At 42.2% G+C, this 15,792-nt stretch overlaps 1 protein-coding gene across 1 annotated transcript in view; it reads right to left on the bottom strand.

The window, feature by feature from the left end:
* LOC124796236 overlaps nucleotides 1–15,792 on the bottom strand; it is a 129,273-nt gene that overhangs the window by 98,480 nt on the left and 15,001 nt on the right. The window contains exon 3 of the mRNA XM_047260325.1: nucleotides 15,076–15,332. Within this exon, the coding sequence (XP_047116281.1) occupies nucleotides 15,076–15,332 (257 nt within the window). The remainder of the gene's footprint in view (nucleotides 1–15,075; nucleotides 15,333–15,792) is intronic.

The raw sequence follows: 15,792 nt of genomic DNA, 5'->3' as shown, positions 1-15,792 counted from the left end.
AACATGTTCACAGAATAGAAACAGGAGTTCGCCACAAAGATACGATAATGGAGGAGAGGGTTGCAGACTGCGAAATGAGCAAAAATACGAATGGGTAAACAAGGGGAAGCATAAAGAGATGAGTAAAACCACGATTTGTTGTCTGTGTGGTCCAGTGAAGAACTACAGTGAAACAAGGAGTGGGTTTTTTCCTGATGAAAGTGGTGGACGTGCAGGTGAAGTCGTGTGATGGAACAGTTAATTTTAAGCTTGAGAATCAGTTATGAGGAATGATTCACAGTCTTGAATTCTGGGAGCGAGTTACTGGTGATCACAGAAGACACACAAGCAGGGATAGTAAGAAAAAAGGCAACGCAAAAGTTGCCATTGAGAGGAGTCAGATTTTTGGAAGCTATTGAGGCCGAAATTAGCCTTATAAGGACGCAGGTATTGGGTGAATTTGCAGTAGATAGGCAGCTTTTCAAACAAAATATGCTATTGGTACCATGACGATACGTCCCAGTCGTTCTAGGATTACACTTATTGGCAAGTGTCAAGGTGTGTATCGGTTTAGCCCAAGGAAATGTGCTAGTCAGGCTCAATGAACTGAAGAAGCTAATTAATTTTAACAACTTCGAAAAACAGAACAAAGCAGTCGAGCATCCTACTAAGAGCTGATGAACCGTTATGGAATTTCGTACCTCTGCCCATTCCAAAGAAGCAGGCAAGTAGTCGGTGAGAGGATAACGATTCAGAGCGAGCAGGAAACAGCATGACTGACGTGATCTCATGTCACACGTCAACGGCAGACAGGTTACATTTGAGATAATTTCTGACTCCTAGTGGAAAGGTTTTCTCACAAAACACCAGAGAGGTAAAAGACCTCGAGTCTAAACGTGATGTAATTCCACATACATCCATATTTATGCGACCATATCCCATACAGTCTCTGCCGGTCCATTATGGCCTGGGGGACATCGGCTGGTACGTATATTTTGATTAAAAAAAATTAACCAACAGCCATATGTTTTGGTTTATTTTATTTTATATCTCAAATGATACCACTTTCGGCAACTCAATATTGCCATCTTCAGGCCACATACTCTATTATCGTATTAACAATCTTATCGAACGGTGCCATAAAACTGGAATTGTAAATACGATCATTATACAACAGACTCCTTTGAAAGGGATCTGTTGCATACCGATCGGTTTTACGATTTCAGTTTTATGTCACGATTCCATAAGATTGTTAATACGATAATAGCATATGGTGCCTGAAGATGGCAATATTGAGTTGTTGAAACTGGTAGCATTTGAGATATAAAATAAAATAAACCGAAACATACGGCTGTTGGCAAATTTTTTTGAATCAGTAAACATCACATACAGGTTGCAAAATATAAGATCGTTGGCAATGAGGTATAGTGCATGAAACTGTGACGGAGTATGCTCGCCATCAGTACAACAAACCTCTAGCGCTAGTATTGAAACAAGATGGCTCACAAAGTCTCATATTAGACCCAAGATATCTGAAAAAATTATAGCTGAGTAATGCAAAAGACCAGAGCCAACAGAGGAACTACTGCTGAAGTTTCATGGTGCACAAGTGCTACCCAGACTTGACGTCGCTTCTTGTTACTGGCAGATGAGACTTGCTCGTCAGTTGAGGCAATACACAGGCAGCATTCCTTCACAGAAGATGAACATATCAGTTTAATTATCTTCCATTTGGCTTAAATGTGTCGACTGCGTTTTTGTTTTGACAAAACACTATCAAATTAAACAGTTGCGAAACCAGTTGTAAGGTGATCGTATCTTCAGAAACCTTCTCGGTCGGCTCACGTTATATTAATTTAGAAATAATTAAAACTTTTCAGAAGGTAAATGAATATGTAAATGCTCGCCGTACTCAGTCCCAGATGTTACGTAGTACTCCGATGAAAAAAACAAAAAAGCGCCAGTAAGAAGAGAAAAACAAATCATGTGAAGCCATGTTGTGCAATGGATGAAGAACATAGGTAATGAACGATGCAGATACGCTAAACTGGTGCAGAAGACATTCATGTAAGGGCATAAAGCAACACATAGGAGAGTATTGACTGGCCTTGGACGTTGCGAGGCAGGGACATAGGAATAAAACATGGCCAATATTGAGGTAGTGCTACAGAAATATAAAGATGATTAACATTTTAGACATAACGTTATAGGTACAAGATAGGTGTGACTTTTGAATAAGAAAATTATCGAAAAGTTTTATTTTAACAAGATGTAAATGAAAAATTGTGGTATAATAGGTGTTAACAGTGTATGGTAATAGTTGGTGTAGTAAAACATAATCAGTGCGCAAAGAAAGAGGATACGAAAGCACCGAGGAATTAAGAGATACCCTTGAAGTTCTCTGAGGCTATAGATACTGCGATAATGAGTAACTCAGTCGGCAGTTAGGTTGAAGAGGAATGGACATCTCTAAAAAGGCTGGTCACAGAAGTTCTAAAGAGAAACATAGGTACAAAGAAGACAGCTGTAAAGAAACCATGGGTAACAGAAGAAATACTTCAGCTGATCGACAAAAGAAGGAACTACAAAAATGTTTGGGAGAAATACAGAAATATAAGTCACTTAGGAATGAAATAAGCAGGACTGCAGGGAAGCTAAGGTGACATGGCTGCATGAAAAATGTGATGAAACCGAAAAAGAAACGATTGTCGGAAGGACTGACTCAACAGTTAAAACAACCTTCGGTGAAATTAAAAGCAAAGTTGGTAATACTAAGAGTGCAATGGGAATTCCATTGTTAAATGCACAGGAGAGAGCGGGTAGATGGAAAGAGTACATTGAAGGCCTCTGTGAGGATGAAGACTTGTCTGATGTGATAGAAGAAGAGACAGGAGTCGATATAGAAGAGATAGGGGATCCAGTATTATACTTATAATTTAAAAGAGCTTTGGAAGACTTAAAATTGAATGAGGTAGTAGAGGTAGATAACATTCCATCAGAGTTTTTAAAAACTTTAGGGAAGATGGCAATAAAAGGACTACGCACGTTGGTGTGTAAAATGTATGAGTCTGGCGATATATCATCTGACTTTCGGAAAAACATCATCCATACAATTCCGGAGACTGCAAGAGCCGAAGAGTGCGAGAATTATTGCACAATCAGCTTAACAGCTCAGGCATCCAGGCTGCTGACAAGAATAATACACAGAAGAATGGAAAAAAGTTTGGGGATGTGCGCAATAACGATAAGTTGGATTTTAAAAAAGGTAAAGGCGCTAGAGAGACAGTTCTCACATTGCGTTTGACAATGGAAGCAAGACTATTGAAAAACCAAGACACGTTTAAAAGATTTGTTGATCTGGAAAGAGCATCTAACAACGAAAAATGGTGCAAGCTGTTCAATATTCTGAGAAAAATAGGGATAAGCTATAGGGAAAGTAGAGTAATGTTATACAATATGAACAAGAAAAGAGGAAGCAATAAGAGTGGAAGACCAAGAACGAAGTGCTCACATTAAGAAGTGTGTAAACATGGATGTAATCTTCCGCCCCTACTGTTCAATCTAAACGTAGAAGAAGCAATGATGAAAACAAAAGAAAGGTTTCAGAATGGACTTAAAATTCATGGTTAGAGGATGACAATAGTAAGATGCGCTGATGACATTGCTATCCTCAGTGAAAATGAAGAAGAATTACAGGATTTGCTGAATGGAATGAACAGTCTAATGTGTACAGAATGTGGATGGAGACTAAATAAAAGAAAGACGAATGTAATGAGAAGTAGCAGAAATAAGAACAACGAGGAACTTTACATCTGGACTCATGGTCACGAAGTAGATGAAATTAAGGAATTCTGCTACCTTGGCAACAAAATAACCTATGACGGACAGAGGAAGGAGGATACAAAAAGCAAACTAGCACTGGCAAAAACGGCATTCCTGGCCAATAGAGGTCTACTGGAGCCAAACATTCTGAGAATGTGAATTTGGAGCACTGTATTGTATGGCAGTGAAATATGGACTTTGGGAAAACCGGGAAAGAAGAGAATCGAAGCATTTGAGATGTTGTGCTACAGAAGAATGCTGAAAATTAGGTGGACTGATAAGATAAGGAATGAGGAGGTTTTCCGGATAATAGCGAGGAAACGAATATATGGAAAATACTGACAAGAAGAAGGGACGGGATGATAGGACATTTTCTAAGACGTCAAGGACTAACTTCACCGGTACTAGAGGGAGCTATAGAGGATAAAAACTGTTGAGGCAAACGGAGATTGAAATACACCCAACAGATAATTGGCTGTGCAGGTTGCATGTGCTACTCTGAGATGAAGAGGTTGGTTCAGGAGAGGGATTCGTGGCGGGCGGCATCAAACCAGTCAGGAGACGGACAATTAAAAAAAAAAGTTCTCTCATGTCATGCAATCATTTACCTACCCGCCACACTAAATGGAGCTCACCATCATCTTGTAGGTAACATGGAGCATATTACGCGTGTGTGTACCAGAATACTTCTCTAAGGTGAAGATACGACTACATAATTACATTCTTTCAAGATAAAGAGTCAGGAACTTGAATGACGAAAACTAATGCCTGCATGTCACAGATTCTTTCGGTAATGTTCCACTGCATTCAAATCACATCATATGAACAGATATAAATGTCCACTGTATGAATAAACATTTAAAAACTATCACTTAAAAGAACCAAAACAGTAAAATCCAGTATAGTTTGTTTTCCATAAATCCACAAATCGTGCTTCGCATAACATTTGACAATAAACACGTGTTGTTTTATCTATAGCACAATTTTGTGTGGTATTCACTAAACGTGTCTGCTCTTCTGACTCTCTCAAACATAATGACGCGGCGAAGTAGTTGGGACAGAGTATGCGGTAAAAGTACATGCTCAGACACATTGCAGCAATCGATTCCTGCATCGAAATCACGGTTTCAAGCATTTTCAGTGATGGGCAGTTCCCCCTGTACTTAGCCAGGGTAAATTCTGACTCAGTTTTACAAATGTTTTCTGGGCCAATTTTGCATTGTCCGCCCTGTGTCTACCAGGGTACGTACAGCCTGCTTACCTTAAAACAGACAGTGGTTCAGAATTTATGGCGAACCTCTGGAAGGAAAAGGTGCCTGAACCTCCGATAAAACTGATAAGCATATCGACATACCACCCGACATTCGACTTGCTGCGCGCATTGTGCGAGAAATGGCAGTAATAGAAGACTAGTCTGCCATGAACAAGACGACGCGTTCGCCCAGGATAGCACATTTTGAATAAATGACATCGTGAACCGTCTTTCTCATGAGACTTTTAAAATTGCGCCTTGGAAAGACCTGTTTGTTCAGAGAGTTCTTGAGAGACAATGTGGATTTCCCCACGGAGAGGATACAAGATTTGGCAGTAATACGAAGACTGGCGTTGAATAATCTGGTAGAACCTACCATAAAGAGGACAAGAAAACAAAAAAACAAAAAATTTCTTTTTGATTTCGCAAGGTCCGTTCTGAGCTTTAACTTACACACAGTAAATGCTGAATATGGAGTGTTCACCATATTACACATCATCCTTGACCGCTCGATTCTCAGCTTGATAAGGGAGAAGAAAGCTAATGCACCTCTGCCAAACTTTATTTATACTTATTTTTTGTACAGTGGTGTTTAACTATAACATGCACCACTTATATAATGTACAGCTAGGCAAATCTGAACTGTTATACACATAGTGTGATGCAAGCGTAGATGTAACAATATAAGGCAATGTATTAAGAGACGATGCCATTAGAAATCCGTCAGACAAGTCAAGAAACATAAAAGAAGGGAAAAGAAAATGAATTTAGTAAGTCAAACGGCAGAGGAGATATGATGCCAGTGTCATATAATCAAACCACAGATTCAAAGGAAATGTATTAAATTTTTAAGTAGACTGAAAGAATAATGATGAAAATAACTAAAGTGGCACAGAAAGAGATTAATGCTTGAAAATGACGTAATGTTACAGAGGGAGTCGGGGAGAAGGAGGGGGTTAGTGTTTAACGTCTCATCGACAACGAGGTCAGAGACGGATGTCAAACTGGGGTTAAGGGAGGATGGGAAAGGAAATCGGCCGCGTCCTTTCAAAGAAAGTATCCCGGCATTTGCCTGAAGCGATTTAGGGAAATCACGGAAGACCTAAATCAGGACGCGGGTTCGAACTGTCGTCTTCCCGATTGCGAGTCCAGTGTGATAACAACTGCGCCAGCTCGCTCGTTGGAATCACGGAAACAGACTGATCGACACAAGGTTGGAGCTGCGCGGTATGTTCAAACAAGGATAAAAGAGATAATTCCTCGTACAGATCCCCCAGCACCTTGAATAGATGATTTTCAAGAGCTGCCAGACTTGTATCGATCTCTCGGAAATCCTTTAGAAGGGAGGAAAGAAGGGAGCTGTCGCATAATAAGTGAATGTCGGAGGGCGTGCTCGCAGCGCTGGGGTGGGCCTGCGTCGTAGGCGACCTCTGCAGCGGAAGCGACGGCCGTTTGTTTACTCCAGGGTGTGGGATGCGGCCGTTGGCTGCTACCGTGTTTGTAAAGGTACGCGACTGGAGCGTAGGTGAGCTTCACACACCGCGCGGAAGATGAGAGGTGCCGTTAAACCTCTGCGGGCTGTGTGTGGCCGCGAGGCTACGACCAAATAAGCAATTTAAACACTAATAAACATAAACTACAGTATAAGAAAGAGCCAGTGCGGGTCTCACATCCCAGACTTGCAAGTTATCGCAGCTACACCACTTTAAAAGTCAGTAGAACGCTAACTCATAGGAGACATGGGAGCTTTCTCGTTGGCCACTGGACTCGGCCGTTCTGAGGGACGGGGAAGGGCCGTTCCGAACGGCAGGAACGAATACCTGGCTTGCTCATCTGGATGGGGAAGCGAGTACTTCAGACAGGCGACAAAACTAAGGGATAAGATCTCACTTAGTGATTTTGGCAATCAAAACGGACGGTTTGTCATATTGGTGAGCGTTTTTATAAAACAACTACTAACTGTCGCCTTTAGGACGAGTAATCCATCATGTCTTCTGTTTGACAGTTTCTTTGCTGCACTGACATATCTGCGAAGCGTAAAATTTATTTGAAGAAAATACTTGAGATAAAATATAAGATTTGGCATTAAGTAAACCAGAAGATCAAGTCTGTTTGTATGGCCATCTTTCGTATCAAGTACAGACATACTTGTTTTGTAAATAAAACCGCCTTTTCCCGCTGCCACTTAATTTATTTTTCCCACAAGCTTTTCGCCTTTTGCATGTTCTAAGGCATCATCAGTGGGATCTATAACGATACAGTTTCTGTACTTGCTGCAGAAGATGGCCACGCAAACGAACTTGTTATTCACGCCATGCCAGTCATTTCCACGTGATCTATACCAGAAATTAAGAAATAACAAAACTGTACCGTTATAGATCCCACTCATGATGCCTTGGAACAAGAAAAACGCGAAAAGCGTCTGTGAAAAATAATTGAAGTGGCAGCATGAAAAGGCGGTTTTATTTACAAAACAAGTGTAAACGAGAAGATATTGATGTAAATAACATATCTGCAGAGTTTCTAAAATCATTGGGGCAAGTGGCAACCAAACGATTATTCACGTAGTGTGTAGAATCTATGAGACTAGCGGCATACCACCACATCCGGAAAATATCGTCCACACAATTCCGAACATAGCAAGGCCAGGTAAGTAGGAGAAGTATAGCAAATCATTTCAACAGCTCATGCGTGCAAGCTGCTGGCAAGAATAAAATACAGAACAATGGGAAAGAAGTTTGAGGTTCAGTTAGGTAACTATCTGATTGGATTTAAGAAAGACAGAGGCATCAGAGAGGCATCCGTGATGTTGGACTTGATAATGGAAGAAACCTGAAGAAAAATGAAGACACGTCCATAGGCTTTGTCGACCTGGGAAAAGCGTTCGACGGTGTGACATTGTGCAACATGTTCGAAATTCTGAGAAAAATAGAAGTAACCATACGTCCATTAATTGCATGAGTTCAGAATGATGACTGGGGGGGGGGGGGAGAGAAGTACAGCAAAATCTCATATAAAGGGGAGGGTGGGGAGGGGGCTCGGAGGAAGGGCGTCAAAGAAAATCTCACGTCAACTTTTTAGTTCAGAGTATATACATTATCATAGCGGATAACAAAATTCGGAGTAGGTATTAAAATTCATGGAGAAGAAATAAAAAATATGAGATTTGCCGATGACATTGTCATTCTGTCAGAGACAGCAAAGGACCTGGAAGAGCAGTTGAACTGAACGGAATGGACAGTGTCTTGAAAGGAGGATATAAGATGAACATCAACAAAACGAGGATAATGGAATGTAGTCGAATTAAATCGGGTGATGCTGAGGGAATTAGGTTAGGAAATGAGACGCTTAAAGCAGTAAATGAGTTTTGCTATTTAGGGAGAAAAATAACTAATGATGATCGAAGTAGAGAGGATATAAAATGTAGACTGGCAATGGCAAGGAAAACATTTCTGAAGACGAGAAATTTTTTAACATCGAGTATAGATTTAAGTGTCAGGAAGTCGTTTCTGAAAGTATTTGTATGGAGTTTAGCCATGTATGGAAGTGAAACATGGACGATAAATAGTTTGGACAAGAAGAGAATAGAAGCTTTCGAAATGTGGTGTTACAGAAGAGTGCTGAGGATTAGATGGGTAGACCACATAACTAATGAGGAGGTATTGAATAGAATTTGGGAGAAGAGCAGTTTGTGGCACAACTTGACAAGAAGAAGGGAGCGGTTGGTAGGACGTGTTCTGAGGCATCAAGGGATCACAAATTTAGCATTGGAGGGCAGCGTGGAGGGTAAAAATCGTAGAGGGAGACCAACAGATTCAGAAGGATGTAGGTTGCAGTAGGTACTGGGAGATGAAGCTTCCACGGGATAGAGTAGCATGGAGAGCTGCATCAAACCAGCCTCAGGACTGAAGACCACAACAACAACAACAACATTTTGTTTTGTGTAATTAATCCCGAGCGTAGACAGTAGGTTTATTTAAGTGCCCACCAATATTTATCGCCTTTGAACTAAACTGAATGCCTTACACGTGTGCATGTCCGGGATTCCCGGATTTGGAACAAGTGCAGCGCAACTGTTAGGAATCATTCGGATGGTGCACCGGTCGAAATCCCTGTGTGCTTCTCAGTGAGTCGGTCGCAGTATTCTGCAACGCCTACAGAACTGATGTTATTTTGTACAACAGAGGACCTCCCGAAACATAACACACACACACACACTCACACACACACACACACACACACAGTGTAAACACTAGCGCCATCACAAAGGTGACCGCATAAGAAGTTATCGATAGTGAAATTAATAATCAATCGATGAGACAGCATTGAGTCAGTTTCTCTGTTTTTTTGACAAGCGAGACAGCCGGATTACACGAAGAATTTGAACAAAAACCTCCATCTCTATTTATAACGTTACTTGCTAATTTAATATTGACTGCTTCCGTAACACTATCTCAATAGCTGAAAGTGCATGCCAGTAGGGGTCGAAGTTTAAAGAGACCCTCTCACGTACTTAATGGACATCCCCTGAGCTATAGGAAAAGACGAGAAAACTTCACAGTATGTACAAGATCGAAGAGGGAACAATAAGACTAGAAGACCAAGATTAAAAAGGGACTAAAACAGGGATGGTGCTTCCGCTCCTAAATCTATACATCGAAGAAACAATGACAGAAATAAAAGAAATTTTCAAGAGTAGGATTATAATTCTTGGGGAAAGGATATCTGTGGTAAGATGCGCTTATGACGTTGCTATCCACATTGAACTTGAACAAGTATCGTAGGATCTAAAATGGTGCAAATGGCTCTGAGCACTATGGGACTTAACTTCTGAGGTAATCAGTCCCCTAGAACTTTGAACTACTTAAACCTAACTAACCTAAGGACATCACACATATTCATTCCCGAGGCAGGATTCGAACCTGCGACCGTAGTGGTCGCGCGGTTCCAGACTGTAGCGCCTAGAACTGCTCGGCCACCTCGGCCGGCTATCATAGGATCTGTTGAATAGAATCAACACGCTAATGAGTACAGAATATGAACTGAGAATAAACCGCAGAAGGCTGAAAATAGTGAGAAGTAGCAGAAATGAGAACGGCGAGGCACTTAACATCAAAAATGGTGATCAGGAAGTAGACGAAGGAATTCAGCTACCTTTGGAGCAAAATAACCCCTGACTGACGAACCAAGGAGAACGTAGAAAGTAGACTAGCACAGGGAAAGAGGGCATTCTAGCATTCTAGAGCAAAACAAATCTGCTAGCAACAAAAAGAAGCCTCCATTTGTGGAAGAAGTTTCTGATAATGTACGTTTGGAGCCCAGTGGATCGTGGACTATAGGAAAACCAGAACAGAAGAAAATCGAAGCGTCTGAGACGCGGTGCTATAGAAGGTACACTGTAGGTAAGAAATGAGGAAGTTCTCCTAAGAGTCGGGGAAGAAAAGAACATATGGAAAATACTCAGGCCGGCCGTTGTGGCCGAGCGGTTCTAGGCGCTTCAGTCCAGAACTGCGCTGCTGCTACGGTCGCAGGTTTGAATTCTGCCTCGGGCATGGATCCGTGTGATGTCCTTAGGTTAGTTAGGTTTAAGTACTTCTAAGTCTAGGGGACTGATGACCTCAGATGTTAAATCCCATAGTGCTCAGACCCATTTTGAAAACACTCAGAAGAAGAAAGGACAAGATGTCCAGTGTTAAGACATCGGAGATTAACTTCCATGGCAGAAGACGCTGCAGTGGAGGGTAAAAACTGTAGACGACGATAGTGTCTGGAAAACCTTCAGCACGTAGTTGAGGACGTAGTTGAGGTCGCAAGTGGTACCCTAAGGTGAAGAGGATGGCACAGGGGGCGTATTGGTGGCCAACGTCATAAAAAATGTCAGATGTCTGATGGCTCAAACAAAAATTATTGATTGGCGACTCCACCTCATAACTTTACCTGTTTATTTTTATTCTTGCATGTTTTTTAAGTTGTCTTGAAAATAACATGCCAGTGTATTTTAGCAAGATGTGCATTTCCCCCTTCCTTTTTGCTATGCGTTTGGTTCAATTAATGATTTGCAAGTGCACATTTGGTATTTTGTGGCCATCTCCTGCCAAATAAAGTAATGTTAAGTCTTCATGTGACACATGTCACATAGAGGGCGTTCCAAGCCCCTGTCAGACCGAGGTCTGCTGTATAGGTGAATGTAAGCAGCGGCTTCAGTTATTTTGGTCGTTTCATTGCTTCTGTTACTGCTAATAACTAGACACCAGTGTCCACGAGCTTTAATTTGTACGCTAAAAGTATGTTCTTACCAACAGTTAGTTAATACTCAGGTGTGTTTGTGGTCTTTTGTTTCTTATTCACTGATCGTTATTTAAAAATTTTTAACTTCCAGCACTGAAGATGATCATTATATGATCGAAAACCGATTTTGCTGTTAATAAATCATCAAAATTACCGCCAATGCGGACCTTCCTTCTAATTTTATTCAAACAGAAATGGTTTAATGGGCGTCTCAGTAAATCTATGTTTTGCAGACAATGTTCGCATTGTGGGACGTATGCCTTGGTGATCTTTGCTATGGACCTAGTGCGTCAGATTAAAATGTTCCATAGTCATTTCACACGGAAATCTACCTTGCCTCTCACGATGCTGTAAAAGAGTCCCAATGCAAGATCTTATGAAGCTTCAGTGGTGCTGACGGAATGAATCCTCTTTCCAATTGTGAGACAGTAACATTTTTGCATCCTGCTTCCACGCATATCACAGCCTGTCTTTTAAAGTCTTTCCACACTGAACCAAAGAACACGCCGCTACAGGTCGGGCAGTCGTTCAGAGCAGCTCACTGAGCTAAGAAAGTTCAGAAATAGCAACGACACCTCACCCTGCAAGTGGATAAACAAGGATCTGGGCACGTCAAAACGTCAATATGCTGTTCAAGAATATCGACATTGGTCCCTGTTTCACTGATGGGAGCTTAAAACGGCCACAAATATCTGCAGAACCTAATACACACGCAGCCGTACTTGGTGGGACTTATCCTATTGTGCATATGGTAGCAACAAGACTGTTCCTCCCATTCCAAACAGATAATTATAGACCTTCTGCACAGGACATTTCTACAGTATATCTCTGCCTTGTTCGTCTTGGAAACGCAAAATGGCCCACACGCTCACAGGAGTACGTTACCAGCGCTCTCATGACATGACCTTGACCTTTAGCACCAGGTTACAGTGATAAGGACTTCCAATGTCAGGTTACGCCCTTGGGCTCCTTGGTACCCCCCCCACCACTTATTCCCCCCCCCTCCCGCCCTCCCCCTCCCCCCTCCGGAGAACCATCATCAGGAATTAATCATGGTAACCGAGAGAAACCCCCACACATCTTACGCAATTGTTTGATTTATATTCAAGGTTATAACGTAACTCAGTAGTGGTTATGTAACATAACATTGGCGGGAAAGACCTTCCTCTCTCCCTCAGCCAATGGGAGCACAATAAAATGGCGGGAGACTCAGTAGACCAATAAGATATGGGCACCCCTTCCACCCCCATATCACGCTTTGTAAAGGGGTACTTGAGTGGAAGCACAGACAGGGTCATGACGTGCTATTTGTTAATAACAAATTACATTAAGTCGCACCACTTGATTGTATTTGTTAATAACAGTCAATAAAACTTTATCGTATTTCTTCCTTATTGCTACACAATTTTCCGTATTTGTAGCTGGGGCACTCTGGAAGGAGAGTCTGTAGGCCGTGTCTACTTTTTAATAACAAATTACGTCAAGTCACGTCAATTAGTGAGGCCTAGGCTATGGTTATTTGATAACAACAGTTTAACATTTCGTCATTCGAGGCGCCAGCAGAGATCACAAACAGGCAGATATCTGAATACTCTATTTCCGTCAATTTTCGCGTTTTATCCAGTTATGCAATATCCTTCCTAACGCCTCCGCGACCTGTCGACGTCATGATGCTGTCAGCTAATCACAATGCAGCACGGGCCCGATGTATGTATCACCGCCAAGCCATCAGTTCGGTACTAGTGTGGCTGGCGCCATAGTGTTAGGAATGAACACCATGATAGAAATAGTGTCATTTCATATTAATGACGTCATAGCACAATCGATTTGCGACCAAAGGTACCGCACGCATAAAAAATAAGACGCCGCGACGAATAAACACGCTGCTAAGCCACCTCCACTTTGCTGGATTGTGTCACATCAGAGAGAAATTCTGCTGCTTCCAACCAAAGATGCTATTCGTGTAGTGCAGCGCTAGGCAAAAGATGCAACTAGAGAGTTTCTCACATCGTGAGAGAGGTGCCGTGGCCTCTGGGGTTCTATGGCCGACTGTATATGTGGATATAGTTTGTTTTTGTTTCACTGTGGCCTTCGCTGAATCTCATTTGTGTGTGCCGAGGACCTGTATACTTCGCCTTATTTCCGCATCTATTCAAATGGTTCAAATGACTCTAAGCACTATGGGACTTAACATCAGAGGTCATCAGTCCACTATACTTACAACTACTTAAATCTAACTAAACTAATGACATCATACTCATCCATGCACGAAGCAGGATTCGAACCTGCGACCGTAGGAGCAGCGCGGTTCCGGACTGAAGCGCCTAGAACCATTCGGCCACAGAGGCCGGCCCGCATCTATTTACGAGGCATACAGTGACTTTGGACACTGTTATTGCGAGAGTTACATGTCCTTTTATTCTGTCTGGGAGCGCTGGTGGATCTCATCTACGGCCAGTAATATTGCAGAATTGTATTTATGAGTACTCTAGCATCGCCACTGACTAATACTACTGCAGGGGTTATTTGAGTAAATACCTTGTTGTGGTAGGTTAGTGGTTATTTCTTGGCTTTCCACTGTTAAAACCGTACATACATACGCGATGTTGCTCGTTATTAATGCACAGGTAAGTTTTGGGAGCATTAATTTTTTTAAATACTGCAAAGTGCTAGTTGTCCAAGCTGTGTATTTGGAATTCTAGGGATCATTCGAAATTACGTTAATAGCGATAGCTATACTCGGATTTTCCCGTATTTAATAAAAGTGACCTTTAGTAATGTCACGTGTATTAACAACATAGCTGTCTTTTTTGTTTAGGTCTGGTAATTATAATTAAGTGTCTTCGTTCAATGTGGGAGTGCTGCCTGGCTGAAAATGGTGTCGTTCACTCATAAACGCAAGTTTAGAAGCATGAGGTTGGGGAGGGGGGGATCTTGTTTCTCGCTGGTTCGGGGAGAAAGGGGAAGGTGAGGAGAGTGTTTGGCGCTTTGAAAGGTCAGCAGCGTTTACCCGCTGTGGTGGGCTGTCCGTCCCTCAGGGCAGAGGTTTGTGAGACTCCTAACAGAGGGATACTTGTTTGTGGCGGTATCTTGAAACTGTCTGATCGACATGTTATATCGTAGGGGGCCTGTGGTAGCTGACTCAAACTGCGTGAAGAGATGACGTTAGTATTTGGAGTCCGCAGCTCGTGGTCATGCGGTAGCGTTCTCGCTTCCCACGCCCGTGTTCCCGGGTTCGATTCCCGGCGGGGTCAGGGATTTTCTCTGCCTCGTGATGACTGGGTGTTGTGTGACGTCCTTATGTTAGTTAGGTTTAAGTAGTTCTAAGTTCTAGGGGACTGATGACCATAGATGTTAAGTCCCATAGTACTCAGAGCCATTTGAACCATTTGAACCAGGCGGGGTCAGGGATTTTCTCTGCCTCGTGATGACTGGGTGTTGTGTGATGTCCTTATGTTAGTTAGGTTTAACTAGTTCTAAGTTCTAGGGGATTGATGACCATAGATGTTAAGTCCCATTGTGCTCAGAGCCATTTGAACCATTTGAACCAGGTGGGGTCAGGGATTTTCTCTGCCTCGTGATGACTGGGTGTTGTGTGATGTCCTTATGTTAGTTAGGTTTAACTAGTTCTAAGTTCTAGGGGACTGATGACCGTAGATGTTAAGTCCCATTGTGCTCAGAGCCATTTTTAGTATTGGGAATTCCGTTTCAGCAGGAAAATTGTTATACCTTACCTGCAAACGCCTGTAAGTGGGTTGTAAGCCCAGCCGTCCTCGCAGTATCTTACGGTAGAGTTTCCCTCCGCCTTGCAGATGTGGAACTTGGTACAGTCGTAAGGGTCAGGGAAGAGCCCCTCGCCTGTACACGTGATGGGGTCGTTTCCCGCCTCGCACTCCGATTCGCCTTCGACGCATTCCCCACGAACGCATCCGTAGTTGTCCTGACATGTTAGCAACTCAATAGCTTGTTCTTCCCCTTGGCAGAGCAGTACCTGTGGAACTTTTGTAATGTAAGTGATCTGACGCAGTATTATGGCTTTCTAACTCTATTTTTCCAAGCAGCAATGTATTTTGACTAGCTTTAGGAAATTTCATATGCACTGTAGATACACTATAACTGCACAATATATAGGGTGTAAAACACTGCGTACAAAATTTTAGAGTGGTTAGCGTGCACGAAAGTAAACACTTCTTGAATATGACAAACAACTCACCGTTTCCCCGCTAGGTGTCCACGAAGTGATGTTCGGAGATTCTGTTCGGACTGCTGTGTGATGAATACTCTTTAGAGATCTTGCAGAAAAATGTCGTATGTTTACACTAATGCATAATTCGCATCTGCGTGTCTAATACCTACATGACATCCAGGTGTTTCACCAACAATGGTTGCAACATCAGTCAAACAGGCAACCAGGTCCTGTAGAACCTATCGGCGTCTTGTATATGAAACAC

This window comes from Schistocerca piceifrons, chromosome 4, assembly GCF_021461385.2.
Source record: "Schistocerca piceifrons isolate TAMUIC-IGC-003096 chromosome 4, iqSchPice1.1, whole genome shotgun sequence".
Taxonomy (NCBI): Eukaryota; Metazoa; Arthropoda; class Insecta; order Orthoptera; family Acrididae; genus Schistocerca; species Schistocerca piceifrons.
The sequence above is the reverse complement of the archived record's forward strand: the minus strand, read 5'-3'. Positions and strand labels throughout refer to the sequence as shown.